The 13,893-nt window shown below is 45.2% G+C and overlaps 1 protein-coding gene across 1 annotated transcript; it reads left to right on the top strand.

Annotated features, from left to right (window-relative positions):
* Nucleotides 1-6,252: 6,252 nt before the first annotated feature.
* Nucleotides 6,253-13,396, top strand: LOC117346836 (CD59 glycoprotein-like). The gene is made up of 3 exons (XM_033916984.1): nt 6,253-6,560; nt 10,414-10,521; nt 11,966-13,396. Exons 1-3 carry the CDS (start codon nt 6,509-6,511, stop codon nt 12,145-12,147), a joined length of 342 nt encoding a protein of 113 aa, XP_033772875.1. The 5' UTR covers nt 6,253-6,508; the 3' UTR covers nt 12,148-13,396.
* Nucleotides 13,397-13,893: the final 497 nt, after the last annotated feature.

The raw sequence follows: 13,893 nt of genomic DNA on the forward strand, positions 1-13,893 counted from the left end.
GGCTTGTTAAGACCCTTAAATCGCTCATTGTCCACTTAAGTCGGACGCCTAAAGTTAGGCGCGGTTTACAGAATCGGGGCCTTGGTACCCTATCTTGGATTACTTTGCTATTTTAAGATGGATTGCCTACCTTCAACTCTTCTGTTCCAGTTAGTCCTGTTAGTCTCATGTTCGTCAACCCTTTTTTTTCATACTGCTTTTCTTATTGAATTATTTTACATTACAAATCTCAGTGGTATAAATTGTTGCGAGAATCTACTTATCTTCACCCGGTTGGAACTGAATCAGCGTGGCAATTTGATCTTCATACTCAAGTCTGCTGCTTTAAGGCAATCGCTCGTCTTTGTGTATCACAAAGCTGTGTGGACACCATACAAGATGTCTAAGTTCAGAGTTGCTGAATTGTACCTTTGCTGGTCTTGTAATAAATCTGTATTTATTTATTTATTTCGATTTCTATCCCGTTCTCCCAGAAGCTCAGAACGGGTTACAAATTGACATTCACAATCGTTTGAAGACAGACTAGTCATGGCAACAAATAGATTACAGTAGACCAGTGTTTTTCAACCTTTTTTGGGCAAAGGCACACTTGTTTCATGAAAAAAATCACGAGGCACACCACCATTAGAAAATGTTAAAAAATTTAACTCTGTGCCTATATTGACTATATATAAAGTAATTCTCTTGAATAGGAATCAAATAAACACAAAGAAAGTATTTTATAATGCTGCCACCGCCAACAACACCGTTGGCGGCGGTGGCACTCAAGTGGCTAAAGAGCCGCAGTTTGCCGGCCTAGGGACAACACTGGAGGGTGGCCAGCTGTGCACCCCCTTGGGACGTAAACCCGGGGTGGGGCAGACCGCCCCCCCCACCCTGGTATGCCACTATCTGTACCTCACTCCCTCCCTATGACCAAAAATTCTCCTTTCTTCTATTCCCCGTGTACACAACCATCTCTTTCCCTCCCTTCCTCTCTCCAAAGTCCATGCCTTCTGTGTCCAAACACTCATTCCCTCCCTTCCTCTCTCCCAAGTCCATTTCTTCTGTGTCCAAAAACGCATTCCCTCCCCACCTCAGCATCTCTTTCCCTCCCTCCCAAGTCCATTTCTTCTGTGTCCAAAAACGCATTCCCTCCCCCACCTCAGCATCTCTTTCCCTCCCTTCCTCTCTCCCAAGTCCATGCCTTCTGTGTCCAAAAACCCATTCCCTCCCCCACCTCAGCATCTCTTTCCCTCCCTTCCTCTCTCCCAAGTCCATTTCTTCTGTGTCCAAAAACGCATTCCCTCCCCCACCTCAGCATCTCTTTCCCTCCCTTCCTCTCTCCCAAGTCCATGCCTTCTGTGTCCAAAAACCCATTCCCTCCCCCACCTCAGCATCTCTTTCCCTCCCTTCCTCTCTCCCAAGTCCATTTCTTCTGTGTCCAAAAACGCATTCCCTCCCCCACCTCAGCATCTCTTTCCCTCCCTTCCTCTCTCCCAAGTCCATGCCTTCTGTGTCCAAAAACCCATTCCCTCCCCCACCTCAGCATCTCTTTCCCTCCCTTCCTCTCTCCCAAGTTCATGCCTTGTGTCCAAAACGCACTCCCTCCCCCCTTTTGTGTTCCGTGTTTGCCTCCCAGCCCATCTTTGCAACTTTCTCAGCAAAACGAAGCTCAAGCCGCAAGGCTTATCTTCTGCTTCCTGCCTGCCCTGCCGCGCACAAATAGCCGAACGGAAGTATTCTCTGACGTCAGCGCTGACGTCGGAGGGCAGGCTTTGCTTAAGCCCTCCCTCCGACGTCAGCGCTGACATCGGGGAACGCTTGCGATCGGCTATATGTTAGCTGCAGGGCAGGCAGGAACAGAAGACGAGCCTCGCGGCTCGAGATGTATTGAACTCCGCGGGTCCCCCGTCCAGCTCTCTTCTGTCCACGTGGGGCGGACCGCCCCTCTCCCTAGACTGGTGGTACTGCCCTGATGGCGGCCCTGACCGTACGGCACACCAGGCAACATCTCGCGGCACACTAGTGTGCCGCGGAACAGCGGTTGAAAAACGCTGCAGTAGACAATCACAGAGCTTATTCTAGAGACCAGACTGGTCATAGCGAAGAGTACTTGGAGAAGTATATTGAGGAAGCAGTCATGGATGACCCGATTGGCGGAAGAGGAAGGTCTTTACTGCTCTACGGAAGGTCATTAGTGAGTCTAGTGACCTGATCTGTGTAGGTAGTAGGCACCTTACTGCATATGCTTTTCCATTTTGATCTGTTGCACACTTATTGGCATAAAGTTTGGTCAAAAAACAAAAGGAATTGACCCCAAAATATCCACAAAGAAGAAAAATCCAGAGAAAAAAAAAAAAAAAAAAAACTCTGTGGAGTGACGATGTTCCTAAATGGACTTAATTTGAAAGTGTCAAAATTCCAAAGGTACACTGAAATCATCCACATAAAATAATTCCATCCACATAAAAATAAATCATCCACATAAGAGCCTTAAAGGACCTAGTCCGCTAGGGATACAGGTCCCAACTTCCAGTTCACCATACAATTGTTTCCCACGTACTCACCTTTATAGGACCCCCCAGGGACTCCTGAAGAAGACTTTGTCAAAACACGGACCGTGTTGGGTCCTGTATCCCTAGCGGACTAGGTCCTTTAAGGCTCTTATGTGGATGATTTATTTTTATGTGGATGAAATTATTTTATGTGGATGATTTCAGTGTACCTTTGGAACTTTGACACTTTCAAATAAAGTCCATTTAGGACCATCGTCACTCCACAGAGTTTTTTTTGGTTTTCTATAAAGTTTGGTCAACCATTTGCTCTTTATTGCTGACTAGTGATACTTTGACCTTTGATATCATCCTGTTAGGTGCTTTTGTCCTTAAGCATTTGTTGACAGCAGAAACAATCCAAACTCCTGCGTATTCTTATAAATTTGGCTATTAAAATTGTCTTAAGTCACTGGAAGGATGCCTCTGCAGCTGAGTACATCACTTGGTGCAATACTGTTGGTCTCACTGCCAAATATGAGAGGGTTATAGCTGAAAGAATGAATGCTCTTTTACTAAATAGTAATTGGCCCTTTCAATCTGGTCGACTTGATTATTTTATATCATATAATTTACCGCCTCTTTTGCTACGGTACGCTACACGTTTTAGCATGCACCAAATATACATGCTTGCTACATGCTAACGCGCCCATTATAAGTCTATGGACGCGTTAGCATATAACGCACGGTAAAACGGCTAGCGTACCTTAGTAGAAGGGGGCGTTAGTGTACATCCATACTGGATGTGTATAGCTTGTTTTAGTTTTGGTTTTTTTTTTTTTGGGGGGGTGAATATGTATCATTTAATATGTATCATACTGCTGTATAATTTGATACTTGTTTATTCTATATAATAAAAAACTTATTGAACTTAAAAAAAAGAACTGGGAGACAAGCCCATGTCCCTCCATTATCTGAGTTCGCTTGACTATCCCTCACACCCCGAAGCTTGCATTACGGTCATTATAGATTGATACTCCCGGCTGTAAGTAGAACACAATGGGAATCGACCTGTAATAAAGCCTTTTTCTTTACAGCACCCAGCCTCTGGAATCATCTCCCAAGGCGTATGGGTACAGAGGCAGATATCAAGGCCTTTAAAACCTTGTTAAAGATGTATTTTTTTTTCCAATTGGCATTTGGTATAGATTCCACACAGATAGAGCATGTCTACTGAGGATCTTTCAGACGCTCCTTCAATGCACATGATAAAGAAAAATGATGATATTGTTTTCTGCGTTTCTCTGTGTATCCTGTATTTTATGGCGTTTTTTTTTTGTTGTTTTTTTTTAAATACTGTAATATGAAATTTTTTCAATGTAAACTGCTAATAACTATTGTAATATTTGGCGGTATACCAAGTTTTAATAAACATAAACAATATGCAAGTAAGCAAGTGATGGGTCCCATTGGCACCTCTCCTTCCCACTCCTCCCCCGCCACGCGCACGCCAGCACACCTCTGGCTCCAACCTGCTGCCCACGCCGGCCGTGGTGCTCCCTTCTGACATTTCTTTCAGGTCCTGCGACTGGAAAGTGACCTCGGAGATGATGCTGGCGTGGGCAGCAAGTTAGAGATGCTGCTCACGCCAGGGAAGCAAAATGGGTGTGTGGGAAGCGGGCGTGGCAGGAGGGGGCAAAGGGGTGCCTCTCACCCTTGTTACACCACTGCAGGCGTGGAAAGGAAAGGGAAAAAAACAACTATGGCCAATTTTTTTCGATCATTTTCTTTTTTTATTCGTAAAAGTTTGGAACGACCTTCCTTCTATAATTAGAGTTCTCTCTCATCTACCCACTTTTCGTAAAGCACTGAAGACATATTTATTTCAGAAATTTACTAATGATCCTTCTTTTTCAAATAATCAATCATAAAAGATAACGTTCTAGCCTAAAAGATGTTAGTTTCTGTTCTAATCTCCTGTATAATTTTATTAATATTTTGTTAACCGAGTTGAGCCCTCCCGTTGGGATGAATCGGTAAAAAAAGATCAAAGATTAGATGAGATTAAAATCGTCAAAGAACAGGAGTTGCCCACTCCCAGAGCCCAGGGCTAGTCCGAAGATGGGACAGGGATGGCGTAACCCAAAGAAGAAACACCGACATAAATGGTGGATTGTTTATGTTTGTAGAAAAGCTCATAACAAGAAGAAAATGTACCCAGCGTCAGATAATTACTATTGCACAAAGTGTTCGTTGGAACACATTCAGAGGCCTGACTTTTATTTGGCTGTTAAATAAGCAGAGCGTGGTTCTATATCTGGATCCTGGAAGCGATCCCTCCCCCTCATCAGAAAGAACGTACTGGTATCATGGTGGGCCGCGATCAGGGAGCGCATCGAGGATGAATTCCTGGTGCTCAGGGAGAGTGTCCCTCTCCGAATAAGGAAAATCCCCTTAATGTGGTTTAAACTCCATTTACCACTACCTGGGATGTCTGTCACTCAGCCAATTGGCAGCCAATCAATCATCCCAAGGCAGAGGTTCTCAGCCCAGTCTTTGGGACGCACCCAACCAGTCAAGTTTTCAGGAACCTCCTGTGAATATGTATGCAATGAAATCTTCAGATAATAGAGGCGGTGCATAAAATCTATCTCATGCAAATTTGTGGTGGATAACTTTAAAACCTGACTGGCCTGATGTGTCCTGGACTGAGAACCCCTGCCCCAGGGTCTACTCCTAGAATCCTCCCAACCAGAAAGCCCCCCTTTTGTGCCATCCCCAAAGAGAATCTCTCAGCCCTAAGGGCCCCCCTAGTGGCTAAACCCCCATTTGAACATGTATCGTCTCCAAACAAAACCCCAGGTGATAGCCCTCCACCATGCCCTCCAAGCCTACCTGAGTGTAAATCACTGATGTCTAGCCATCCCATCTTCCAAAATTGCACTGAGGACCCCTTGTGGTAGTCTCCTGTTACTTCTGCTAGAGATCATGCCACTAGAGGTCACTGTCATTATTATGGAAGAAGGGGCTGGCGAAGGAAGGAGGCAGGAGGCTGGGACATGCATAATGGGGATCAGCCACTAGAAGGGCCCTTAGGGAAGCTTGTATTGCCCCTTCCTGTATAAGACTCTGATAAGACATTTAGAATATTGTGTACAATTCTGAATACGGCACCTTTGAAAAGATATAAAAAGGATGGAGTTGGTCTAGAGGAAGGCTACTAAAATGGTGCGTGGTCTTCGTCATATGGTGTATGGGGACAGACTTAAAGATCTCAATCTGTATAATTTGGAAGAAAGGCGGGAGAGGGGAGATATGATAGAATACCTACGTAATGTAAATGTGCATGAGTCGCGTCTCTTTCATTTGAAAGGAAACTCTGCAATGAGAGGGCATAGGATGAAGTTAAGAGGTCCAGAGTAATCTTTTTTACAGAAAGGGTGGTAGATGCATGGAACAGTCTTCCGGAAGAGGTGGTGGAGACAGGGACTGTATCTGAATTCAAGAGGGCCTGGGATAGGCACGTAGGATCTCTCGGAGAGAGAAAGAGATAATGGTTACTGCGGATGGGCAGACTGGATGGGCCATTTGGCCTTTATCTGCTCTCCTGTTTCTTTGTTTCCTGCCTGTGCTATACCTGCTCCGTGATGGAACAGTATACAGTATCATTTCACTTTGAACAGTGTAATTGGCCTTTGCTCGTGGCTTATTTTCACAGTGCATGTCTAAGCTTGATAATTTAATTATTTCTCTTCCCCATGAAGCGCTGAGCTTGAAGATGCTGACAACACAATGCTTCTTTGAAGGAAAATTATAGGCTTTTGTGTTTCTGGTCTCATGGCTTAGAGGGAACCTCCCTGGCACTGCTGACCATGCAGTGAGTATATAAGACTGCATCTCCAGCCAGACCCTGGGGAGCGACAGGGCACCACTGTCACAGGGATTACAGGAAGGGGATGCCATCGGATCCCAGAGGATCAAGGAAGTTTCTTTTGTTGTTGCGGTTCTTGATTGGCTTTTAAGGGTGCGCAGTCATGAAGACCTTCATCATCGCAGCATTTTTAGCCATTCTGGGCATCAGCTCAGGTAAGCAGGACCGGTAGTCCTGCATCTGTCTGTCTGTCCATCCCTCCTCTGTCTGTTTGCCTGCCTAAAGGATTCTTATCTCGATCAGGATTCATATTTCTCTCTGTCTTTCTGTCCATTTATCTGCCTAGATTTCTTGCCATCCATCTAGCGGCATAATAAGGGGGAGGGGGGCGGTCCATCCTGGGCACCGTCTTTGTCGGGGGCGCCCCTTCCCTTCTCTCCATACCACTTTCATTATCCCGGTGCAAGCGGCATCTCAAACTTGCTGTCCACATCAGTGACAGGTCTCTCCGACATCACTTCCGGGCAGAGGGGATCAGGAAGGTGCAGGGGTGCGGAGTAGAGGGCAGGAGAGGGGCACCACCGCCCCAGCACCACTCACCCTCGCTGCGTCCCTGAAACCATCCCAACGATCGCTCTATCCACGGCCAAAAATTTTTAACTTATTTGGAACTGGGATTTCTAAAACAGGATCTGGGCCTTGGCAAGGAGCGGGAAGGGGTAAAATGCGGACCTCGCGGACCTGACAGACCTCGCGGATCTAAAATCGCACATCCTTTAAAATCTGAGGTCCGTGCCATTTGTAGTTAGTTTCTGGCTCTGACAGACCTCGATGACAATTTAGCGCTGACGGATCCGTCTCAGCATAGGGAGGGAAAAATATTAGGATCCGTCAGCGCAAAAATGTCATCGAGGTCTGCCAGAGCCGCGGACCTCAGATTTTTAAATGTACTGGGGCTGCAGGAAACTGGTTTAAAGGATTCGTTTTAGAGCCACTCCAGCACTAGTCTCTGGCTCTGACAGATCTCTATGACATTTTAGTGCTGACGGATCCTAATACTTTTCCCTCCCTATGCTGAGACGGATCCGTCAGCGCTAAATTGTCATAGAGGTCTGTCAGAGCCAGAAACTAACTACAAATGGCAAGGACCTCAGATTTTTAATGACGCGAGGTCTGTTAGGTCCATGAGGTCCGCGTTTTACCCCTTCCCTCCTCAAATCGCGTCGGGCAGGGAGGAAATCCGTGCATGCGTGGATGCCATGCGATGACATCACGTGCAGACATGGCTTCCGTGCACGTGTGGCCTTCCTCCCTGACCAAGAACAGGCAGTGGGGGGCAGGGGTGGGGCCAAGGGCTGGATTAGGGCACCACAGGGCGGGGATGGGTGGAACTGTGTAGGCCTGGCAACCCTAGCTATACACATGGTCCAGCAATTTTCCACATTTTTCATTTTGTTTGGACTTGGGGAAATCCACTGCTTATTTTTAAGATTAGCAACATAAAATCTGTTTACTGCTTGGGATCTTGCCAAGTACTTGTGACCTGGGTTGGCCACTGTTGGAACAAAAACAAAGTGGAGAAATGATGTTCCTGAGATGGACTTTATTAATATTAAAATAATATTAAAACTTGGCATACCACATAAAAACCTCTAGGATGCAGTCCACTGAAAAGCTTTGGACCCTGGACCCAACACGGTCTGTGTTTCGTCGGAATGTCTTCTTCAGGGGTCCCTATGAAATCCTATGGTAACAATACGTGGATAAAAATGCCAGTCAGAAATAAACTGTTCTGACTGGGGGATGCGTGAACGGTTTGTGGGTTCTTCTATGTCTGGTTGAGGTACTTTGGATTAGGCGGTTGTTTAGGTAGGCTGGGCTGTCTCCGTTTATGATTTTAAATATTAGGTAGTAGAATTTGAATTGTACTCTTGCTTGTATTGGGAGCCAGTGTGAGTCGAGGTATGTCGCCGTGATGGGGTCGTGTTTCCTCAGTGAATAGATAAGTCTTAGCACTGTGTTTTGAACTATTTGTAGTTGTTTTATCATGGTTGCGGGGCAGGGGAGATAGAGTATGTTGCAGAAGTCTAGAAGACCTAGGACTAGAGACTGGACCAAGAGCTGGAATTGTGTTCTGTCAAATAATTTCTAACTTGCCTTAAGTTTCTCATGACCGCGAATTATTTTTGTATTGTTTTGTTGATTTGTGGTTGCATGGTACATCTATCTATCGTCATTCCTAGAAGTTTTAGAGTGGGTTGTATGGGGTATGTGATTGAGTTTATTACTAGATTTGTTATGGTTGAGGTTTTATTATTTTCGAGGAGAATTAATTTTGTCTTGTCGGTTCAGTTTCAGTTTGTGATTTTTCATCCATGTTGCTACTGTTTCAAGTGTCCTGTATAGTGTGTCTGTCATGGAGGACGTTGATTGGTCAAAAGGAAGGAGCATGGTGATGTCATTTGCATAGCTATTGGAGGTTAAGCCTAATTTGTCCAGGCAGATGCTGAGGGATGCAATGTAGAGATTGAAGAGAGTTAGGGATAGTGGAGATCCTTGGGGTACGCCACAGGGGTTGGACCATGGTTCTGATTTTTCTTTGTTCAACTTTACTCTGTAAGTTCTGGATTGTAGAAATCCTTGAAACCATGTGTGTACCTTATCTGTGATTCCTATTGTATCTAGTATTTGTAGTAGTATGTTGTGGTCCACCAGGTCAAATGCTGCGGTAAGATCCAGTTGCATAATCAGCATTTTTCTACCTGTGCTGAGGTGTTGTCTAGCTGTGTCCAGAGGGAAACCTAGTAGTGTCTCTGTGCTGTAGTTGGTTCTGAAACCAGATTGTGTAGGGTGGAGTATGTTGTGGTCTTCTAGGTAGTTGGTGAGGAGTTTGGCTACTAGGCCTTCCATTAGTTTGACATAAAGGGGTATTGAGATCCCTATCCCTATTTCATTCAGCCAAGACTTCTTATTATTAATTGATGACCACCATCTGATTTTACATTCACATGCTCTCTCTCATATTTCTGGACACTCCCTAGATTTAGTTTTTCTTCAGAGGTTTCCTTGATCAAAAAACTGGTATTTTGGTGTCCTGGTTGGATCATTTCCCGGTGTCTTTTCTCCTTAACAGATTTCCTGGAGATGAGACAAATGCTAGACTTCAAAGATTTTCCTGGAAAATCCACTCCCTGAACTGTGGCAAACTGACTTCTCGATGTGACAACCTTCCCTTCAATCCCCTTCGATTCTCAAGTAGCATAGAACTCACCCTCTCAATAGCCTTAGAGAAGGCAGGACCCACTCATAGGCTACACTGGTTTCACCAATCATAGTCATCCATGCTACCATTCTGGGATACCAATTGCGATTTAGATTTGGACATGGAACAGAAATGCTACTGGTCCAGTGACCCAGTGATGTTAGGAGTCATTCAGATAAGGGATACAGTCATGTGAAAAAATTAGGATGCCCCATGAAATATTCTGTTCTTTCATACGAAATGTTCACATATCAATGTCGAATCTTTTTTTTTTTTCTGGAAAAGAAAGTGATGTAATTGCAGGTAAACGACAAAATTTTTCCTTGATTTACAAAATCTGGTAACCCTACCCTCACAGCACCACTTTCTCTGGGAGAACATTCTGGCAGACCTGCCAAGTCTTCCACTTTCAGCGGGTGGCTCCCGTTTTTGTGGGTCATCTCCTGCACTCCCTTGGGTCCGCCGTAGTCTCCCGCTGAGTGGCCTCTCCTGTCCAGTGCCAGCAGGAAATGCTTCACAAAATGTAATTTCCTGCTGCCGTTAATTCCGTGCCAGGGGCAGAGCAAAGGACAGGGCCGGATGGACCAATGGATGGTCCAGGTGGTAAAATAGGTGGACCAGATGGAGCAATGAGTAGAGAAGGGCAGAGCAATGGTAAAGAATGGGCGGAGCCATGAGTGGAGCAGGGCAGGCTAGGGGTGGACCCTAAATCTCCTGCTGAGAGGATTGGACCCCTTGACAGCTCTGTTCTGGACATCCACCACACTCACATGTTTATCTCACCTGTATTGCATTTGCTTTTCCAGGAGACCGCCTGCAGTGCTACCATTGTGACGTGTGTACAACCGAACTTCAGAACAAGACCACTGTCTGCAGCGATAAACAGATGTGTGTCATCTCCAAGGCCAAAGACGGTAGGTGAGGACTGAGGGAATAGGACATTGAGGCAGGGAGCTTAGGAATATGAAGGCTCCAAGGAGGGCCGTGGTTCACGGCTGAAGAAAGGCAGTAAGGAGGGTGGAGGGATGAGAGGAAGGAACTTCAGGGTGAACTGAGGGTAGTTTCCCACTGATGGGAGATGGTAAGAAGGGTGATGGGATGGCTGACATGAGAGGGTAAGAAGGAGGAATGGGGGTTAAGTAGAGGAACAAGCAGCGATGGTGGGAGTTGAGATTGATGGGATGGGGCATGGATGGAAGGAAGGCCCAGAACTGGAATGCTCAGAGGCCCTCCAAAGCCCCGAGCTTGGGAAAGAAGATGAGTGGGCAAGGCTAGGGACAGAGGGGGGCGGGGATGGGATGGAAAAGGGCGGGGATGGGGTAGAATGGGGCGGGGCCACGCGTCCTGTGTTTTCAAGAAGAGATCTGGGCGCTCTAGGTCTGACTTCACGTCCTCTCTCAATCCAAGAAGTTACATTGCAAACGTAATTGTTTGTCATGGTGAGTTTTCAAGTGTTTGCTCCCCGTTGCCATGATTTACTAACCAGATAATGCCATGATGGTCAGAGCAGATGTTCAGCGGCACGGTCCGATTAATTGTTACTACGTATCAGTTCTCGAACTGCTCAGGGCAGTTTAACGGCATGGGAGCTGCTCCTGCCAGCTTAAGCAACGCTGACTACTGACCCTATAATCTCTACAGACAGTGGTGTAATAAGGGGGTGGTGGACTTCCCCGAGTGCCATGTCAGTAGGGGTGCCAGCACCTCTCCACCCCACCTCGCCATACCCTGCCATGCTCGCGGCGTCCCTCCCCCACCTTACCTCTGTAGATCTTCGCTAGCACAAGTGACTTCTCCTGCCTGTTGCTCACACCAGCCTGGTTGCCCTCTGAATCACTTCTGGTTCATGGGGCCAGGAAGTGATGTCAGAGGAAAATCCAGTGCTGGTGCGAGAAGCATGCTGGAGAAGCCACTCGTGCTGGCAAAAGATTTAGAGGTAAGGGGGGGAAGGGAAAATGTGAGGGTGGAGTGGGGGGGGAGTGGAAAGGAGCAGGGGGGCGCAGAAAGTGCAGGGGCACGGGGTGTGGGGGGGGGGGTTCCATCACCTCAAGCACCTCCTATCCTTACTGCGCTAATGTCTAGAGGTGTCATCCATCCAGTACGCTGGGAGCAAAGTCTATCTGATGGGATGGAGGCTCCCTGTGCTTCAGTTCTAATCCCCGCTTCAGTCACCAACTCTGAGCGCAGTCTCATATCAAGCCCCTGTACTTCCCTGGGTCTTGGGTACCCCCTCCACACCCTAAGCGCTTGAGGGTAGGAACTTACTGGTGCTGTACTGTAATCATGTATCCAACAGGCTTGCTCTAATATAGTAATAACAGTCTCGCTCTTACTGTGTATCCTCCTCTCCGGCCACAGGTGAAATGGTAAAACGCGGCTGCCTGGACTCCAATAAATGTAAAACCTACGAGACCATCGCCCAAGCCAGTTATTATCACCACTGCTGTGAAAAGGACCTGTGCAATTCTGGCCACTTGGCCCAACTCTCCCTGCTTGGCTGTGCAATCGTGGCCGGCTTGTGGCTTCAGACGCTTCTTTAAAGATGTGCCCGGTCCTTTGGTACCTGCGATCTGCATTGAGAACCTCTGGAAATATGCAATAATTGAATCAATTAACGCACATGTGGGTGAATATATATTTCTAGAGTTTACGGAAATAGAAACAGGGAGCAAGTTCAACAGAAAGCGGGAAGCTTGCGTTGGGAATACTGTACCACCAAACAGGGAGCCCAAAGAGGCCTCAACAAAGGAGTCGTGAGGACGAGACATCAATAATTCAGCCACGGGTGTAAAGTTCAAAGTTCCCTTTATTGATAGTAGCACTGTGAGGACTCGAAGACGCAACACTGACAGTGTTTCGGCATCTATGCCTTTGTCAAGAATCTATTGAGCCATGACAAGTTAAAAACAATAATAAAAATAATATGAAACACATAATAGAAACTAATAAAATCATAACTAACGAAAGCAATAATATAAAAAATATAATCTATACTGAATTATTGACATCTCATCCTCACGACTCCTTTATTGTGCTTTGAAATATTGTAGCCAGAGGTTTTGTACAAGTCAAGCTGGAATATCTAAACCAATGGTGCAGCCGGATGTTCCATTGGGGGGGGATTCCTAAAATTTTTATAAGAACAAGCTGTAAGCAATAACGATCGAAATTCTTTATCATGGGAAGCTGCTTGAAATGCTAAAGTATGATCAGGAAATGTCTTGCTTTTATAACCCTGTACGGATGGAAAAGTGAACAGGGCATGAGACCTTCTACTAGGTTTCTACGACGCTATGGAAAATCTATTGGCCATATAGAATGGTGCAGTGCCATATAGTAACCTTATAACAGAGACAACCCAACGTCAACAAAATCAGAAAAGAAAACCATTCAAACCAAAATACAAATAAAAGTATCCTGTCATATAAATCAAGTGCCCATTCACCTCTCGATTAATGAATATCATCATTTGGAACAGAATCAATTCCCAAAAGCTAAATGAGAAAAAGTATGATTTGAATGGCTTTTTAAAAACTCCCGCCACACACCCTTATACAAAGTCATAGCGCAATTTTTAGCAGTAACAGCAGCAGCTGGCAGTGGCGGTAATTGCTCAATGGAGCTCTGGGGGCGGGGAGGAGAGGAAGATGTGTTTTCTTGATTTCTGGTCATATTTTTAAAACTTTCGTGAAGAATCAATGTGAATGGCTTTATATTGCTGGTTACTGTGGTAATTCCTATTGTATTTTGCATATGGAAAAATAAGAATAAAAAAGAATTAAATGCTCCACTCCAGTCCACTTGTCTGTGTACGACTTGCAACATGTTGGGTTTTTTTTTTTTTTCTTGGGTGGGGCCAAGGGATCTCAAGACCCCCTTCCTATTGTTAATCCCTTATTTGTTCTCTTTTCTTAAAATATTGTAGTTCTTCCCCTTTTTCCTTTTGTTTTTGTTCGCCTTTTTCAGAGTTTCCTTTTTAAAAAAAAAAATTTAAAAAAATTTTTTTTAAAAATTTTTTGTTTTTCTTCTAACATCCCCTGTCCATTTATTGTCAATCTCTATTGTAATTTTATTTTATTGAACACCGCTCAGAAAGTCTGATTGAGCGGTATAAATTTTTTACATTTTAAAAAAATAAGTTTTCAATTATACAATCAAGATGAAATTTGTACAGAAAGAAGATTCAAGACAAAGAATGCAATATTGTCCTTCAAAACAAAATAAGCAATAATTAACTAATATAAATCTTCTCAATAGCCTCGCCCAAACCCAGGGGAATGTCAGCA

Source organism: Geotrypetes seraphini, chromosome 12, assembly GCF_902459505.1.
Source record: "Geotrypetes seraphini chromosome 12, aGeoSer1.1, whole genome shotgun sequence".
Classification (NCBI taxonomy): Eukaryota; Metazoa; Chordata; class Amphibia; order Gymnophiona; family Dermophiidae; genus Geotrypetes; species Geotrypetes seraphini.

Excerpts from the sequence above, each read along its gene's own strand:
- LOC117346836 (XM_033916984.1), top strand. The coding sequence starts at position 6,509 with ATGAAGACCTTCATCATCGCAGCATTTTTAGCCATTCTGGGCATCAGC. Across the intron at positions 6,561-10,413 it reads CATTCTGGGCATCAGCTCAG|GAGACCGCCTGCAGTGCTAC; the intron begins GTAAGCAGGACC and ends TTGCTTTTCCAG. Across the intron at positions 10,522-11,965 it reads CATCTCCAAGGCCAAAGACG|GTGAAATGGTAAAACGCGGC; the intron begins GTAGGTGAGGAC and ends CTCCGGCCACAG.